Source organism: Beta vulgaris, chromosome 3 (genome assembly GCF_026745355.1).
Source record: "Beta vulgaris subsp. vulgaris cultivar EL10 chromosome 3, EL10.2, whole genome shotgun sequence".
Taxonomy (NCBI): Eukaryota; Viridiplantae; Streptophyta; class Magnoliopsida; order Caryophyllales; family Amaranthaceae; genus Beta; species Beta vulgaris.
Genome location: NC_079204.1, coordinates 7,679,355 through 7,694,319, shown reverse-complemented (window position 1 = coordinate 7,694,319; position 14,965 = coordinate 7,679,355). Strand labels below are relative to the sequence as shown.

Sequence of the window (14,965 nt, the reverse complement as noted above, 5' to 3'; positions counted from 1 at the left end):
ATCTGATTTCACTTAGTCTGTTAGACAAGAAACGGTTCAGTTTCAAAGGTGAGGGTGGAGGGTTGTATGTCTACAGGGGTTCAAAGATGATTCTGAAAGGGGTTAAACGGGAGACATTGTATGTGTTGCAAGGGTCTACGTTATCTGAGTTGAAGCTGCATTCTGAGTTGACAAGTGATGGTCTTGAGTGTGAGGTGGAGCTTATGGGGGCTTCTTCACAGGTTGAGAGGTCAGAGTCAATGGGAATGAGTTCAACAACCGGGTTTGAGAGTACTACTTGGGTTGAGGATGAGAGTGTCAACAATTAGGTAGAGTTTGTGAGAACTTCTACGCAACTGGTTGAAACTAAGGGTCATCAAGAAGAACAACCAAGGGTCTCTCAACAGCAGATTGGTATGATAAGGTTCGGTTCTATCGATACTTGTGTGCCAGCTTATAGCTATGGGGTCTCGAGCGACATGTCTTTGCCAGGGAGTGTTGGGTTGAGAGGTGATTCTGCAAGAAGTCACCAAGAGGTAGCTAGATTGGAACTCCAGGAGGAGTTGCCTGCGTTCCAGTGAGAACGGGATGGAGTGCTCCGGCGCGAGCATAGAAGAAGTTCGACGGAAGTTCCCCTGCGCCAAGGGTGATCTGCTTTGGGTACTTAGACGTAAGTGCAAATGGCTCTAGTTGGAGCAACTGGCAGGGTACTGGCTCGTCTTGATTAAGGTGGAGCTAGTGTGTTTGCGATTCAGTGAAGACGATTTGATTTTCGACGGGTAATAAGTTGGGCTTTGGGTGAATGTGCAACATGGGGTCTCATAGGCTGTGAGACCGGGTCGTTCATGATGAGTGGTCAGCGATCTTGGCGAGATTGGGTGAGACTCATATGGGGGCAATTCTGGGGTCCTTAGGGACTAATCTGGTCTGGTTGTCTGTTGGGACAAATCTGGTGTAGGGAGATTCTGGCGTTGTGATCAATGCATCTGTTTTATGGTATTGTGAGAGGATTCAAGTCAAGGTGGAGATTTGTAAGAATAGTGACTTGAATGGTGCCTTGAAGGTGTTTGGTAGAATGCGTTAAGAAGGAATGACATAAGGCTGACTTTGAATGGACATATCTCTCAATCTATGAATGACTTTGAGGTGATTCAAAGTGGAGGTGATAGCTTGTTCCGAGAGCTTTCCAACGATAGGTCATATGCCCAATTCCGATGAGAAACGAGAAAGTTATGTCAGTTTTACGAAGAACTGACGAAACTGTTTTCGTCTTCGCCCGGTCGGGCGGATTTCGCCCGGTCGGGCGCGTAAGCTATTCTGGAAGAGCTGGGGACCGCCCGGTCGGGCGGATTTCGCCCGGGCGCCCGGGCGGGTCGGCGGATAACGCGGAAACGCGTTTTTGAGCGCTAAGTATAAATAAGTTATTTGTAACTAGGTTTTAAACGTCGAATTAGCCTAAATTCTCTTTGTAATCTGGTTTTCCTCACATAATAAAATATTCTCTCCCTCTCTGTCGTGGATGTAGCCAAATTGGTGAACCACGTAAATCTGGTGTCTGTTTTTATCGCTTTTTGCATTTATAATTTGTTTCTCTCTCACGTCCGTTATAACAACACAAGCCTAGAAAAATTTATCCAATTTGATGACAGCAACTTTCATAAATTTTTTAATTTGTTAATGTTGCAACTCGCTAAGTGCCTGAAACAAAATATTGCAAGTAGTACTAGCATAATTGATTCAACGATTTAAGCTGACTTTGGCCTAGTCTTTTTCCTTATATAACACATAATTGATATTACCAATACTTCTATCATACGCATAACACCACTTCTGCTAGAGCTGACTTAGGCAATAAGATGATTTATCCCATTACTTATTCCTATTTTTCGAGGTTGAAATTTTCACTTAACATTATTAATCTACATATAGAAAGATTTTTGCAGCAACTAACTTGAGACTAGAAGAGTGCAGAAGCAGACCAAAAAAATAAACAAACAAAAATGAAGAATTCTGGTATTTCCCTTCTCATATTACTCTCCACAATGTCCTTGATAACAATCCATGTAAGGGCTCAAAATAGCACAGACCAAACAAACCAAACTACAACTTCGCAAAAACTACGATTTGTAGTACCTGTAAGAGAGTTGAACGAATTCGTAAAATTCAGAAGTTTGAGGGATGGTGAATATAACTTCAGTGGTTTCTCCATTGAAGTCTTTCGAGCTGCGGCTGAGATAGCCATTCCTTCCCTTGAATACGAGTTAGTTCCATTTATTAATCCTGATGGCACCATGAAAGGCACTTTTGATGATATGCTCGATGCAGTCCATAATGAGGTTCGTATTTTCTATCTTTTTCCTCCTACTCAAACATTGAATTAATACCTTTCCACAAACTTTTAAGTTCAATTGGCATATATTGAGCCCTATATATCAGTTGTCCTAAATTAAATGAATATTAACAGATAACCAGATTAATTAGAAGGGCTTGTTCTGTGTCATTGCTAATTTTTTATGAAATTGTGGTTTTATTATGTTTTAAACGGCACATCATATAAGTTGTAATAATATTTTTCAAAGAGAAAGTTACTCAACTATAATCATCCTTATATCAATCATATATATATATACTTCCGTTGTTTTTTTAAATTTGCAATACCTTGAATTGCATGTTCGCTAATGCATGAGTTCGACCGCTAGTATGTCTTAGTATTCATTGGTAAAAATTATAAAAAGTTAATGCTTTGAAAATATACATTGAAAAAAAATTAATAACAATTTAAATAATAGCAACTCTTTCTATATATGAGTTAAAAAAATATGATCAAAGTAAGCAAATGAATACTTGGCTTTCAATTAATGAAATTTCTCTTTTAAAAAAAGTAAGTGTTTCGGTTGTAGAACGGGTTGGCGGTCTTGAGAAGAGCCTGTCAATAAGTGGAGTTAGCATCCGCTGGTGAATAACTGCACAGAGAGGAACCGTAAACCCTCGGGGGGATGCGAGGAAACACCCTCTGATGCTCAAGCCAGCACGTGCGCACAAGGAAATTTAAGAGAGAGAAAGTATAGAGAGATAAGCTATCTTAGGTCTGTATAAATGTACCTGCAGAAATGGTACTAGTGGCCGGGCTATTTATAGAAGTATTATTCCTCTGACAAGGCGTGTAATTATATTTGACAAAAGGGAAGATTCCTCTATATGTCTTGTTAGGCAACCGCCAACGACGTTGTCAGGCCATATTAGTAAATTTGCCTATAGGGTTATAGATGATGTTTGTACGTTCGCGTCCTTAATAGTGTTTGCGGACCTCTTGGGATCGGAGTGTCCGCTATTACACTTGGGTCATACACATACCATAAGCACGTGAATAGTGCAAATATATATCAAATTGTTGCAATCTCTTTTTTTTCAAATGAAGAAAGTATATATATTTACAGAAAACTGCAAACTACTTTATTATTATTGTTTACTGTAGAATGATAACAAATCAGCCTTAAGCCTAGGCCAATAAATCGGTCTTGCTATCGAGCATTTTTCGAAGCATAAACTCCCATCAAGGAGCATATTATTGATGATTATATATATCGTAAGTGCAGGAGTTTGATGGTGCAGTTGGTGACGTAACAATATTGCCTTATAGGATGCAACGGGTCGATTTTACAATACCTTACTTGGAGTCGGATACAGGCCTTTTGGTGCGGGTTCCCACTACATACACCAAAAAAGAGTCGTTAACACCGGCCTCAATTATAATACTTGTTCTAGCAGCTACACTTGCCTTTGCCATCTTAGTTGCAGTAGTAATCTGGATTTGGAAGTTATGTTTATACAATCGTAGTGCATTGCCATTGACACAATCCTCTCGACTCAATGACAACTTCAAGAGTAAGTAGTAGCATTATACTTTGTATCATTTGATCACATAGCTTCGCTAATAATATAATACTCCCTCCGTCATTCCCATTCTAAAATTATTGTTTGATTTGTGACTCCATAGAAGAAGTCAAAAGTGTAAATTAACATCATTAAGCAAAAACTAACTATTAATAACACCAATCAACGTGTGATATTGTCATAAATTTTGTAATACTTACCATTTAAAAAGTACTTACTCCGTTTTTAAATAAGTGCAACATTTGCATAGTGTTTACTATTTACAGTTTAAACTTTAATTAGCTTTGGTGATTTACATTTTAGGAAAAATATAATCATGTGAGATTTTGTTAGATTCGTCTGAATGTGAATTTTTTTAATATCAGCTTTTTATACTTTTTACTTATTGATAATTGAAGATATTAATGGTTAAAATCATAAACGTGAAAACAAGAAGTGTTGTACTTATATAGAAACGGATGAAGTATATTTAATACTTTTTATTAGACCTTAAGACTCCATATATATATATATATATATATATATATATATAATATTATATATTATATATATATATATATATATATATATATATCAAACTGAATTATAAAATTTGTAATTTGTGTAACGCAGTAGCAACTTCTGGATCAACAATGGATACGAGACTAATGATCATACTAGTCCTTATGGTCTTGCTCTTCGCAATAGCTTCTTATATGCCGCCCATAACTCCAACAAGTGTTCCAATACAAAGTTTGGTGGACGATATAAAGAACTTGGATGACATCAAAAGAAAAGGATGCGAAGGTTGGTTATCGACAAGCTGCCTTTCAGAAAAATCTGTTGCTTAGTAAAGGTGGTCTTTTGGAATCACAAATAGTGGAATTACATTCAGACGTAGAAATGGTTGATAAACTACAGAAAGGAGGTGAAGAAGGTGGTGTTGATGCTCTTGTTGCAAGTATAGATAATCTCAAGCTTTTCCAATCTAAAGATTGCAACCAATTCACCCTTATACCAACTTTTCGTCTCCCATCTGCAGGATATGGCTTTGTAATACTCTCTCTCGATCTTGCTCTTATATTTTCGTTCTCTAGATTCTTTATAAAAATGGGTTTTTCTACCCTCGATCTTTATTGGGTTTTTTGTCAGAAAGGACCTAATGAAATACAACTTTTGTGGGGAAGGACCTAATAAAATTTTTTTTGTCAAAAAGGACATACTAAAATACTTCCGATTGTGGACAGAAACCACTTTATGAATTTCCGGCCAAATTTACCATTTAACGGCATTGACCCTTTTTTTTACCCCTAGCCGACTCTTTAATGTTTAGTTTCTTTATTTTACAGCACACAAATCCCTATTGAATCCCCAAACTTAATATTCCCGTTGGCTTAACCTTCTCCTTCTTCATCTTTAATTTCAACTTCAACTTCTCAAATTGTGCTTCAACTTTCAATTTGTCAACCTTCATCAAAGTCATTTCTTGCTTTACCACCTTCAACTCATTCAACAAGATCATTAATCACAATTCATTGTCGTTCTGTCATCTCATCATCCACCCATCTAAAGAATTTGCATCCCCTTGGATTCAAAATAGGAACAGAACATTAAAGAGTCAACTAGGAGTAAAAAAAAAGGTCAACGCCGCCGATAAATGGTAAATTTGGTCGAAAATTCATAAAGTGGTTCCATGTTCACAATCGGAAATATTTTATTAGGTCCCTTTTGACAAAAAAAAATATTAGGTCCTTCTCCACAAACTTGTATTTTATTAGGTCTTTTCTGACAAAAAAAAACCTATTTTTTATTTATTTATGCCCTTTAAGTTTAACTCTTTCAAAATTCTATACTACACTATCAATTATCATAACTTCAAAATATTTATTAACGTGTGTGAGTGTGACGAAGAGGACCTTTTACATCTCCATTTTTTTTTTTTCTCTTGTACTTTAATTGACACATTCATTTACTCTTTTGTTTCTTTTTCCTTTAATTTGTATGATTCTATGATCTCTGACGCGTTATAGGGTCGATGTTGTCACACAGGCTTTTCCAAAAGATCAATCTCCCTCATTAGTTAATAGATTTTCAGAAGCCATTGTAAGACTGATTGATAATGAAGAAATCACAAAGATTCAAGCAAGGACGATTGGTAATTTGGATAATGTATGTCCACATACAAGTGTAAGCGTTACTTCTAGCTTTCAAGATCGTGTCTCTCTTTGGCTTCCAGTGGCAAGTGCCATATTTGTAGTCGTACTTGTGATTGTCATGCTTCTATCTTATTGTGGAAGATCGTGCATGAATTAAGAAATTAACTCTAAATTGTATATGAGTGGTCTACATTGATGTTTTATGGTCTACGTTAATGTATTTTAATTATAAAAATAACATGTATATGTTTTATTACAGTTTCGAATTTTGAAACTTTTGCTATTAGAGACTAGAAAAATTTCAGAGTAATATATTTGGAAGTCTAAAATTAAACTATAAAAACATATGAATACTATTTTCAAGTCCAAAGTAACCAAATAAACATATTTACTAATACGTACCTTTGTTCTTTTTCTCTATTGCAACAGTTGAATTTTCACACTTGTCAGTGCAGAACTTGAACTATTAATATCTTTAGTTACTTTTTATTAAAAGTTATGAAAATTTTGATATTGTGAATGTTTATATCGAGGTGAATCTAACAATGTCTCATATGACTATATTTTTCCTTACGGAAACATCACAATATATCAAGGGTGGTGGGTGAATAATGTAAAAAAAACTCAACTATATATTGCAAAGGAAAAAGAACGAGGAAGTACTACATAAAATTTTCAAAATAAACTAAGTGTTATAAATTACTCCCTCTGTATTTTTTTTTTGTCTTTCATACTTTGACTGTGGGATTTTCCAATGCACTGATTCAATCTTAAATATCTTTCATTACATATCAATAAAATTTATAGTTAATGAATATTAATAATATACTTATTGAGACGAATCAAACAAAACTCCAAATGACTATATTATTTCTTATATATTGAGAAGAATTTAAAAGATTCTCTCAAATTTGTAAACAGTGTCAAGATTCCAAGTGAGAAAGATAAAAAAAATACAGAAAGAAATAATTTTTATACCTGGTAATAAGTGTCTATACTTGTCAATTTTGCGTATGAGTTATCAAATTGATATTATACAATTTTCGTTCTAAGTTAGACACAGATACGGAGACACAGATACGAAGATATAATTATTTAATTATATATCTATAATATCAATTAAATTTTTAAATAATTTTCAACTTTACAATAAGACAAAATATAAAAATCAAAAAAGTTCAAAAACTTTAAATAACATAAGGTGAAATAAACATGTATGAGTAGTGATAGAACGCTCATTGTGAGTGGGTAGTTTGTCCACTCACATGAATAAACAGGGGTTGATTTAACAATAACAAGTGTATCAAATACAAAACAATAATTGCTTATCAATAACTAGGATTTCAAACACATAAACAGGGGTTCTTATAGATAATCAATTATTCTTTTGGGGACACAAATTAAAGCTGAATGAGGCATGCAAATCAATGCAAAATTTTGCTTTACGGAAGAGTTCACATGTTTAACAGGGATAATATGGTCATTTCAACATATTTACATACACAAATAAGGGGAGATTTAACAAAAACAAGGGTTTCAAACACACAAACAAGGGGTGGTTTATCAATAACCAGGGTTTCAAACACACAAACATTGGTTCTTTTAAATAAGCAATTGTACTTTTTTGGGACAAAAGCTAAAATGGACACGTAAATCTATGTAATTTTTTATATTTTTATTTAATCATAAAAGTTTATTTTTACATAAAGGTATTTTTTGGAAAAAAAATAAAAAATTATTGTAAGTGGGCATTGTAGCTGCTCACAATGAATGTTTTATCATTGCTAAACATGTATAAGACAAACTGGATACAGATGAAAAAAATACTAATTACTGAAATAGAAAAGAAAACCGCACCCTTAAAAAACGAAAAAAAGGCTTCAGGCTTTCGGCACGTGATTACAAAGCATCAACATCGAAAATTTCTAAGCCATATCCCACAATACGTGGGACCCTCGTCCTCTTTCCCCAATTCATTTTTCCCCTTTACGCAGTCAATGGTACATTAAGGACGCGTGACTACTACTGTTTTGGACAGTATAATAGCAATAAGCAAGTTGTGTTAAATTTTTCTTCCAAAATCTTTTAGGGGTCAGGCCCAGGCTAGCCTTTTAGAAGATATACCCTTGCTTTATTAGATAACTGGATTTGTCCTTCCCCCACCCTAATGAGCAAGTCGTAGATAGTTTCAAAAAATTGAGTAATAATTAAGTTTACGGTTTTTTCACCATACATATACCCCTGATAATTTATTTTTGCACCGTATACCCTTTGAACTTTCCAAATTCATCATATACCCTTCACTTTTTGAAAAATACGTCAACTTACCCTTTTGACTAATGGTGTTAGACTTCCATTAGTCATTAGGCCCTAATCCACTCCTACTCCTAATTAACTATCCTAAACCCTAACACTAACCCTCAACCCTAAACCTAACTAACCAAAAAACCTAACCCTAAAAGCCCACTATCCCCTACCCACCCCCATCCCCAGCCCATAGCCCACCACCCCCCTCACCCAAACCCTAACCAGCACCACCACCTGACCCACCACCACCTGACCCCCACCCCTACCCCTGACCGGATTTTTCGCACCCTACCCCACCCACCGGATTTTCGCACCTGGCCCCCACCCCCACCCTGGCCGAATTTTCGCACCCTACCCCACCCACCGAATTTTCGCACCTGACCCTCACCCCACCCCTGGCCGGATTTTTCGCACCCTACCCCACCCGCCAGATTTTCGCACCTGACCTCACCCCCACCCCTGGCCGGATTTTTCACACCCTACCCTACCCCACCCCATCGAATTTTCGCACTTGACCTCTACCCCCACCCCTGGCTGGATTTTCGCACCATACCCACCCCACCCCACTGAATTTCGCACCAGACCTTACCCCCACCCTGACCGGATTCTCGCACCCCACCCGACATCACCACTTTTTTTCGCACCCCAACCCTATCGGATTCTCTCCTTTGTTTCGCCGGACCGCACCCCATCGGATTATCTCCTATGTTTTGCCGAAAAAACGCACACGGTCTCTGTTTTTCGAAGGGGAGGGGGGATGTGGGGGTCGCCGGTCTTTATTTTCTCGTTGGTGTGGAGGAGGGTTCAGGGTGTGGTGTGGTGGAGTTTCTCGTTAGTGTGGTGGCTGCGCGGGAGCGGAGAGGGGGTGGGGTTGCCGGGGAAAGAGGAGGGGGTGGGGTCGTCGAGGAAAAGGAAGGGAGTTGCGGATGGGGTGGGGGAAGAGGTGGGGTGGGGGGTGGTGGTGGGTGTGTGGTTAGGTAGGTTTAGGGTTAGAAGGGAGATTACTAAAGGGGGTTAGGGTTTAGGATTAATTAAGCTAGAGGGGGTTAAGGTTTAGGTTAGTTAACTTGGGTTAGGAGGAGATTAGAGGTTAATGACTAACGGACATTAACACCATTAGTCATTAAGGGTAAGTGGGTGTATTTTTTGAAAAGTGAAGGGTATATATATGGTGAATTTGAAAACTTGAAAGGGTATATGGTGCAAAAAAAAATTTGTCAAAGATATATGGTGAAAAAACCGTTATAACAATTGTGATTAGAGAAGAAAATGGAAATTAATGTGTTCCTTGCAACCCACTTGGTCCGAATAGCGAGCCAGTTTGGGCCCCTCCCCCAGCATCTACCCTGAAAGTTAATGTGGACAGTTCCTTCCTTGTGTTATAAAAAAAAACGTGTTTAGCGGGAATATGCCGAGACCCCTATGGTAAGTGGCAGGGTGCGATTTTCTTGGGCACTTATTGTTCTAACGCCATGGAAGCTGAATTAAGAGGTATATTAATGGCTATCAAGTGGGCAACCAACAAGAATTGGGACCGATGCATTATCGCATCGGATTGCACAAACACGTTAGAGGAAATAAAAAGCAATAGGAATATCAAGAATATTGTTTGTAATGTTGTTCATGATTGTAGGGCATTGCTCCAAGGAAATCCCGGTCTAGAGCTACAGTTTGAAGGGAGACTCGCCAACAAGCTTGCGGATTCAATAGCAAAGTATGGACAAGGGGGGACCGTAGGCTTTAATGTTTTGCATGAACTTTGTATCCCTCCCCCGGATTGTATTAAGTTTTTAGATGCAGACTTGCGTAATTGTAATATTGGTAGCATGGTGCCTGATCACTCGGACCATGGCTAAGATGTTGGATTTGAGGCTTTAGTTATTTATATATCTGTTCTTGTTTTTCTCAAAAAAAAAAAAAAAAAAGAAGAAAATGGAACATGATACATACTACAGTTAGACTCTCACCGGTGCATTTGTGTCATTTCTACTAAAACACTTGATACTAATAGAAGTGGCAAAATTAATACTAGAAGATGTTATTCGCATAATTAATATTTAATTCTTATTATGAGAATAATATATTTTATTAATTATGTTATATTTATCAAATTCTTAAATAAAACTCAAATCAAATAACTAGACCCGCATAGGTTAGAAAAATGCAGAATCAAAACTAAATTTAACCGCTGTTAATAGCCCTTGTAGAAGTCCAATTGATACACCGCGATTAGATGTAGGGGCTTCTAATTCTCGTGCTGATATTCTACAATAGTACAATTGTAGTCCAAGTCTAGCTCATAAGCAAAAAAATCTTCCTCATTGGAGCGCAATCAAAAAGTAGTAGTAGGCTTGAAAATTGTAATCATAAATAAGTCCAAGAACAAAGTCTACAATTGTGGTCTAGTACATGTTCTATCATTACACCAAAAGATTCAAATTCATAAGAGGGAAACTTAAGAGAATTTAGTTGGGTACACATCAGCGCTAGCTCAGGCCCCTCACTATGGACTATCATCATGGTCGTCAACATCATTACAATATGGGTCTTTTTTTTTTATTTTAGAGTTACTAGAACAGGTGATGAGAATTGATCCTAGGATCTCTTGGAATTAAGAGAAAAGCTCTAATCAATTGAGCTATTCCTCACTTTCTGAGTCTTTATTCTATAAATCGCGAAGAAATGGCGAAGTCTTAATGTCTTACTCCCTCTGTTTTTTTTTTTTATCTTTCTCACTTTCCTTTGCATATTTTCCAATGCACATATTTGAACTTAAATATCTTTCATTATATATTAGTAAAAATTATAACGTTTAAATATTAATAATGTACTAATTGAGACGAATCAAACAAGACCCCACATGATTATATTTTTTCTTATGGATTGAAAAAACTTGAGAAGATTCTCTCTAAGTATGAATAGTGTCAAGATTCTAAGGGAGAATGATTAAAAAAAAAACAGAGTAAGTATATTTCAAATCATACCATAAATGATTAACAATATGGTCGGTCCACATATATATAATTTTAATTACTATACTTTAAGATTACTTATATTTATTAGAGTTACTTATTACTATAGTAGGGTTATCGATAATTTTTGGGATTACTTTAAACCTTTGTTGGGGTTATTATTTTAGGAGATGCTGATCAATATATATATTAGAGGTTACTTATATTATTTTTGAGTTAATTGTAATCTTTTGGGATTATTTGTGAGGGGTACGATCACTTGTATATATAAATTGAAAGAGTTATAGGTTATTGGTGTTTTAAATTAGTTTCTTAGTTTTTTATGCGCGCGATCATATGGTTATTAATCGTCAGGCCAACTACACACAAGACTATGTGTACAATAGCTATCTGACTAAAATATATATGAAGAAATATAATTGATTTCTACCCTAAATCATGTCTTGTAAGTAAGAGAAAAACTGAGAGAACAAGTTTAAAATCACCATTTAGTCATTTTTACCAATCCTACTGCAATAGTGATTAAGTCATTTTTAGAAATCCTACTGTAATTGTGTAAATTAATCCCGCATACAAGAATATATAGAGATTAGAGAGAATGCTAATAATAATATAGCACATTGATTAACATACATCTCACTAATTTGCCTAGAATCAGCATTATAGCATCTAAGTAATACATTATCGATCCTATGTGCAGAGAAAGTAATTATGGCTTTGCGATTAATTAAAGAGTTGAATTCAACTGTGAACTCAAAACAAGAGTAAGACGGAACTAATCTAATTGCCTTGAATCACTTCCTTTATCCTTTTTAGAGACTTTCGTTAGTAGAGTAGATTTGAGATATAACTCTAGCATGTCCACCTAGGGTCGTATCTTCATCTAGAGAGTATTGTAGATTTGTAGGTTCAAATTTTACAATGAACAATATATGGTATATTGGTATGTAGAGCAATATCCATACAAATAACGCAATTCTAAAATAATTGTAGGTTCAAGATCAAATAATAATGTTCTCGCACATTACCACTCTAAATCTATTTAAAGAAATAATTAGATGTGATGGATTACGAAAAACTCAACAGATATGCAAACAATTATACGAAGGTACAATGAGAATGATAGTCAATGCAATGAGTAAAAGAAGTTGAATGAGAAAAGGAGATAATGACCATGACTAATTAGTTGAGCGAGAGAGGCGTGTTTCCATGGTGGGAACGTAAATTGGTAATAAATTAAAGGGATATTTCATTTGGTACCATTGAATTTTTGGCTTTTCCATTTGGTACCACTGTTATTTTAAATTTCCACATGATACCACTCTACTTTAATACTCCCTCCGTCCCAAAATATAGTTCCCATTTCTTTTTTTCACGGTAATTTATGCAAGTTGGGATAGTAAAGATTTTTTGTTTATTTAAATAAATATTGTATGGGAAAAGATGATTTTAGGAGAGAGAATGGAGATAATTAGTGAAAGAGCATTAATTGTAACATTTTGGTTGAATAAACAAAGGAAAAAACAAAATTCAAGAAGCAAATAAATGATGGGACACGATTTTTCTAGACAAATTACGAAAAAATGTGGAACTAAATATGGAAATGGGAACTATATTTTGGGACACCCAAAATGGAAATGGGAACTATATTTTGGGACGGATGGAGTATTAATCTTTATCATACCATTTTTTTAAGTAAATTGTTAGTTAATGGTTGAATAAGAATACGATTTTGTTTGATTTTGCATGTTTCTATTTGCAGTTGCAAAAATTTAATAAATTAAGATTTTAGGGTGTCGTTTTAACCCTGAAAGCTCTATTTTTCAGTCAAAATTTTCATAAAAATGATCATAATATTCTATGTCTTTTTATTGTCAAATATGACCTCAACTTTGACCTTAACGACTAAAACAATTACTAAAACCTTAACACAAATTAAAATATGTAAATCGAAGTAAAACTCTAGCCTATTCTAACTTAAATTAACACTTTACTTAGTTGAATGCTACAATAGAGAATAAATTCAAATTATAGTGGTACCATGTAGAATTTCTGAAAAATAGTGGTACCAAATGGAAAAGCCAAAAGTACAATGGTACCAAATGAAATATCCCTAAATTAAATTCACTTATTTGATAATCGTGGTGTGACATAAATATTGTCATAAAGTTGAATTTGCCTCGTTACAATACACGGACTCACAATAATCAACCTCCAAGAATATACAGTTTTCTACGTTTCCGATATTGATAGAAAAATAGATTGAGAACGCTCTATAATATTGCCCATATTAGAGAAAATTGGAAGAAGAGGAATTTTTGTTTGTGTTTTTTCTGTGTGATTAACGAATACCTGAACACGGTATTTATAGGAAAATAGAAAACCAAACGTGATCAGATCATGGCTGATAACGTGGGAGAAAACGGTCAGTAATGGTGTTAATGTTTGAAGACAACAAGACGTGGAGAGTAAAATAGGAAAAAGGGCATTCAGGGAAAAAACAACAGTTACAAAAAAATGATCATTAAATGCTCATAAATTATTGACCCAAAAAGATAGTTAAGTTAATTTTATTCCCCAAAGACCAAGATCTATATATGACCCATGGCCCTGGCTAAAAAATTTCCTATCTTACTTCCTCCTAGCTAGGTAAAAGGGTTCACGATGATAAAGTATATATATTTATGACAACAAAGATTACCTAACTTTTTCACTTTATATTATTTAAAAAGAATCAAGAAATAGAAGATAGTACTCCCTCCGTCCCATAATATAAGTCCCCTTTCCTTATAAGGTGTCCCAATATATAAGTCTTATTTCTATTTTCAGTCAATAATTATGCCCAAAATATCCTCATGAAAATAATATAATTCCCAAAATGTCCTCATAATTTCAGCTTTCAATGCACCATCATTAATGACAAAATGCAATCTTTTACCCCATTGAACTACTCTACACATTAAACCATACAACATTAATGTCAGTTTTTATTTTTTATTAAAAAGAAAAACACAATGCAAGTGTTTCCCAATAAAAATGATTATTTTTATTCAAATAAAAGAAGATTCCACTTTACCTTAATTCCCGCGTAAAAACAGAATCAGGACTTATATTATGGACGGAGGGAGTAGAAAACAAAATAAAATAATCATCCACCTCACCTAGAACGACTATGTGCTTCACTGCTCCCAAGTACATTTATTTTCACAATTATCACATATTTTGCTCACATAAGCAATACATAAAATATACAAAAGAATCTGAGAGGGAGCATCTAATTAAATTTAGGTGTTCTAGCTTTGGTAATAATAATAAATAAATAAAGTAGTTGGGGCCCAAAATTCTAAAATCTGAGCCTATAAATACACTTAATTCCCACCTTAGCCTTTCTCATCTAAACCCAAAGATTATTAGCTTACTTGTTATTAAAGACGTGAAAATGGGATACTCTTTCTCAAAGGTGGCTTTTTTGTTTTGCTTCGTGGTTGCCGTGGCTCTTCTGATATCGATTGAGGTTTCGAGTCAGAACTCAGATGATAACTACAATTCCGTTCGCCAGTCAGGTGACCTTTCTTTTTCCCCTCCCCAAGCACTCATTATGTGTGCTTTGTTGATATATATTATTATTCATAGGCATGTACTTTTCGACTTAATTTCAGTTCGATCAGTTGATTTCAA

General features: G+C 35.2%; 1 protein-coding gene across 1 annotated transcript; it reads left to right on the top strand.

Annotated features, from left to right (window-relative positions):
* Window positions 1-1,786: 1,786 nt before the first annotated feature.
* LOC104888500 (glutamate receptor 2.6) lies at window positions 1,787-6,239 on the top strand. Its single transcript, XM_010673504.4, has 4 exons — window positions 1,787-2,315; window positions 3,576-3,864; window positions 4,486-4,905; window positions 5,902-6,239. The coding sequence occupies exons 1-3, from the start codon at window positions 1,980-1,982 to the stop codon at window positions 4,701-4,703; spliced, it is 843 nt and encodes a 280-aa protein (XP_010671806.3). The 5' UTR covers window positions 1,787-1,979; the 3' UTR covers window positions 4,704-4,905; window positions 5,902-6,239.
* The last annotated feature ends 8,726 nt before the right edge of the window (window positions 6,240-14,965 follow it).

What these genes read in the sequence shown, in the direction of transcription:
- LOC104888500 (XM_010673504.4), top strand. Translation starts at nt 1,980, where the DNA reads ATGAAGAATTCTGGTATTTCCCTTCTCATATTACTCTCCACAATGTCC. An exon ending in TCGATGCAGTCCATAATGAG is followed by an intron (nt 2,316 to 3,575) that starts GTTCGTATTTTC and finishes TCGTAAGTGCAG; the next exon opens with GAGTTTGATGGTGCAGTTGG. An exon ending in ACTCAATGACAACTTCAAGA is followed by an intron (nt 3,865 to 4,485) that starts GTAAGTAGTAGC and finishes TGTGTAACGCAG; the next exon opens with TAGCAACTTCTGGATCAACA.